The 4,422-nt window shown below is 37.6% G+C and overlaps 1 protein-coding gene across 3 annotated transcripts in view; it reads right to left on the bottom strand.

The window, feature by feature from the left end:
- Positions 1-4,422, bottom strand: part of kazna (kazrin, periplakin interacting protein a) — a 230,353-nt gene that overhangs the window by 9,397 nt on the left and 216,534 nt on the right. For all 3 annotated transcript variants that reach the window (XM_088332102.1, XM_088332101.1, XM_088332103.1), the window contains one exon: positions 3,558-3,681. In XM_088332102.1, the coding sequence (XP_088188228.1) occupies positions 3,558-3,681 (124 nt within the window). The remainder of the gene's footprint in view (positions 1-3,557; positions 3,682-4,422) is intronic.

Below are 4,422 nucleotides of genomic sequence, written 5' to 3'. Positions count from 1 at the left end.
TTAACACAGGGAAAGAGAGGGCAGCAACATAAATATTCAACATTATTCATTTTTATTATAAAATGATATCTTATTTAGATCTTAAATTTCCCCTAAATCTTCTTCTCGATGCATCCATAACTATTAAAATGCCGCACAAATACATTTTACAAGGTTGGCTCTCTGATGAGACTCTTTTAGATAAAGTCTTTGATATTATTGACCGTATTGTTGTGTCATTTACAACAGTTAAAACATCTGAGGAAGGAAAAAATAAACACAGATAGGCTCATGGACTTGCAAACGACCTCTTTGATTCTTTTGGAAGTTGGCAAGACAAAAAAATGAAAGACTGAATGTTTCATAAAACAAACAACTGACGGTGTGTTAGCATACAATTCAAGTATAATTTGAGTTTCAAGTTTAGACAGTAGTGTGGTTAGGGAAAGTCAGGTTACATTCAAGAAAAGACAGTTGCTTTTTTAATTTGTGTGGTTTCGGCTACACCTTCAAACACAATATTCTTATAGAATAGGAACTAGGCAGAAAAATCACCTTTGTTTTAATCCTTCTTAGCAACCTCGGAGATCAGGTTATGGCCATCAACGCTTACACGTTTCCTGGATTTTCTCATGTGACATTTTTAAAATGCGCCTTTTGGCAGTGCAATGACATTTGGTCGGCAAGTGTCAGGACAAGGCAAAGTAGCCTTGTATAGAGAAAAACAGGTGGGATTTTCCACTTCTTTTATGCACTGAAAATGTAATCTTCATCAGAATGAGTGAGGGCACAAAATTCTATTGATAGAAAATATTGGACATCAGGAGAAGAGATTTCCTAGAAGGGGTGTGTGTGTGGGGGGGGGGGGGGGGGGGGTGATGGGGGATTGGGGGGCAGTGCAGACTTAAGCTCTAACCCGTAAGAGTACACAAATATTCTCACTACGGTTCTTAATTATGTTACCAGCTACTGCTAAGAGGAAGTATTTTTGTTTAGTACATGATAACACAGGTTTTCAGATTCACGGTTCACGAAAACCTTAACCACTTATACGTGTCATTGATTAGGAGAAAAAAAACAATTTTCAACAAGTGTAGAGGACAGATAATTATTTTTTCCGTATATATTTTTGTTGGTACATTGTTTAATGCATATGTAGAACTTTGTAAATAATGTTTGTTTATCACCATCTCGGAAAAATTGAGGTCTGATCAAGGGCCACAAGAAGTGGACAGTGTTTGTAGTCAAATACTATACTTAAACAGTCTTTTTCTTTCACTTCCTATTATGCACCTAAGAATTTTGTACTTCCTAATAATTGTTAAACAGGTTGGAAACTTGGCTCGGACTAAATTGGATGGTCTTGTTCCTACTGGTAGAAAATGTATTATTTCAATTTATTAATCTGATTTAATGGTCAGGACATGTGTCATCAATCCTTTAACCCATGGATTGGTCCTTGGTCACATGATTTTGCAGGTGAAAGACATATAATGTCAGAACTGAGCTATGTTTTTGGCCATAAGGACAATTGCTGACCACGTCTGGGGATCCTTGATAGATATCTGATTCAGCGGCCATCTCAAAATTGATCACTAAATTTATACTGAAGTGCTACCAGAGTGACAGGCTGCAGGCTTTAGGCAGACAAGGTCAAGTTTGTCCGTGCTTTAATCTCCAGGAGGCTGGATTACTATTTGTTCTTTTTTGACCGGACTCGCTCAAAGTTCGTCAAAGCTGAATGTCAGAATACGACGCTGGTTCACGTCTGTTTAGTAGATTCGATGCCTGGTACATTTTGTTTCATACAAACTGAGAAAAGTCTCTTTCGAACTACAGTCTGCATGGTTGTTATCACGGTCATTAAATTTAGAAAAATATTTAAACATTTTGCTACTGTTGACGCTAAAGAAATCCACTGCTAACAGAAGAGAAAGTCATTCCTATCAACAAAATTAGGAATTTAAAAACAAGGGCCGGAATATTTTTGATAATATTTTGTATTTATGTTGGCTTACTGATTAGCATTACGCTGTTGTTTAGCTTTTTTGCACTGCTATTGCTTTTCATGTTGCACTTTTAAGTCCGTGAAACATTTTTCGTTACATCGTGCGTAAAATTTGCAATATAAAGCAATCGTGCTTTGCCTTTTGACTGCTGATGAAGTTCTTTAAAATGTTTATTGCCTTTACACTGTATGCACCACAGTTCTATAAATAGCTATTAAGCCCATTATATGCTTTATACAAACAGATCATTTTAAATGTGTCACAAAGATTAAAAACATAAAGATAAATTATTAACTTGTCTAAACGCATTGAGAAATGTAGTTCTTAACAAGAAAACACATATTTAATGTTTATTTTGGTGGAACCAAATTGTACAAATATGTGGCATCATTATCAAATGAGTATTGCCAATCTACGTCATCAGTACATAGCACCCAGCAATATTGATCCAAAAAAGCTTTTTTTTATAACATCTATATTTTTTTCCTGGCAGATCTTTTTTAAATTTTCTAAATTATTCATATATGGTATTATCTGTAATTGGCATTTATCTATGTGGTTAGTGGATGTATGGATTCAATTTTGGTGAGAAATATCAATGTATCTCTGTTTTAAATGCAGAACATTATGGCACCTCCACATACATTTTTTTTCTGATAATCTCAAAATGGTTCACTTTACTTTGTATTAATGTTTTATGCCTCCTTGTTCATGTCTAATAATTACACTGTTCACAGTTTTTTACATCAGTTGTAACTGACCCCTCTTTTCTTAAAGCAGACAATAGTTAGTTTGTTTTAACGGACAGTGGAGTCAGTTGCATGCGTTTTTTGAGAGGGGGAGGCATGCATGGCACAATATGGCACGTACAAAACTCTTCTATCTTAAAAGATAGAAATCACATTTCCCATAATTCCCGCCCTGCTTCGCGTTGCTAGGGAACGAAGTGCCTTTAGTGGAGGATTTATTTTGCTAAAAGAGGCGCTTGCGTAGTTTTCCTGACCGTAGGCATGGATGGGATGGATCTGAGGGAAGCCCTTGAGACTCTTCTTGATTTAGGGCTATACAAATAAAAATGACTTGACTTGACTTGAGGGTGGTCTGCATGTCGCCCACCCCTCTGGAAAACTGTTCTTGTCATGGTACAGTGAAAGGACGGGAGGTATGAACCAAGCAGGACAGTCAACTGGGGCAGGTTTAAGGTAGTCGGGATTACATAGCAAACGTAGGAAAGAGTCATTCAGGACAAGGAGACTTTTACACACACATACACAAAGTGCACATCGACTGTTGTTATTTACATGTACAGCAGTCCTTCAAGTTTGCAGTTGAGTGCAAATCGAAATCAAAAATTGAACTGATATCCACTAATCTGTTGCATTGTATTTACAGGAACGTATTGTACATAAATACAAGCGCAACTTCTATGTCGCACTCTCACACCTTTACACATGCTCTCAGTCACATGCACGCAAACGCAACGTGGTCTTCTTATCATTCCCACAGAAGATTCGTATGGCCTCTACCAGTCGGCGTCCTCCTCTATGTAATAATCGGGTGTGGCAGTACCATCAAACAGACCCGGGTCCAGGGACTTGCGCTGCTTCCCTCGAGTGAAGACTCGCGACAAAGAGCCAAGGCCTATCTTCTCCTTCTTCTTCTTACATTTTGCCACCTCCAGATCTTCTAGGGACTGAAATACAAACCGGGATGCAGAAAGTGATAAAATATCAACACAAAAAGAGAGGAGACATTTGTCATGCAGCCAGGCGAGCGCACACAAACGCAGGAAAAAGCTTATTTGCAAGCACAATAGCACAACTCACTTCAGTATGATGAGCATGCGTTGAAGCAGCAAAATATGTATTGGGGAGTTTTTTTCCCCCAAAATCTGTATTCCCAAGATAGACCCGAAAGTCCAAATAGAATTTGGATGGAGGTTTCATGTTGTGCACTACTGCTCACAGTGCAAGCTAAGTTGGAAGCTAACACGCTTGGCCTCCCTTAGCCAGAAACGCTTGATAAGTCGAACTAAAAAATTGGAAAACAGCAATGTTTCGCTCTGTTGTTGATTCTTGTGCGTGTTATCAGCAATGCTTGGAAAATAGTGGAAACCGATATGAACATCTTAGATAATCAGTATTTCTTTCTAACTCAAACTAAATAAACTTGTCTCTGTTGATATAACAAAAAGCCAGTCAAAATATATGTTTTTTGGGCACCTTAATGAAGGTACATTGCAGGTCAAATAAAAAGAACTCATCCAGTATTCATGCCTCTTCACCTCAGCCAATTGCGACCATTTATAATGATTGCTATTCCCTTTATTAAGTGATAGCAAACCTCCCAAACACAACATGGAACCTATCTACTCAGAGCAAGATATACTATGCAGAAAAAGAAAAAAAAAAAAAAAGATGCTTTAAGTAGTTAC

The sequence above is a fragment of the Urocampus carinirostris genome, chromosome 3 (genome assembly GCF_059441175.1).
Source record: "Urocampus carinirostris isolate Australia breed hairy pipefish chromosome 3, RoL_Ucar_1.0, whole genome shotgun sequence".
NCBI classification, from domain to species: Eukaryota; Metazoa; Chordata; class Actinopteri; order Syngnathiformes; family Syngnathidae; genus Urocampus; species Urocampus carinirostris.
This window is presented reverse-complemented; position numbering and strand designations above follow the sequence as displayed.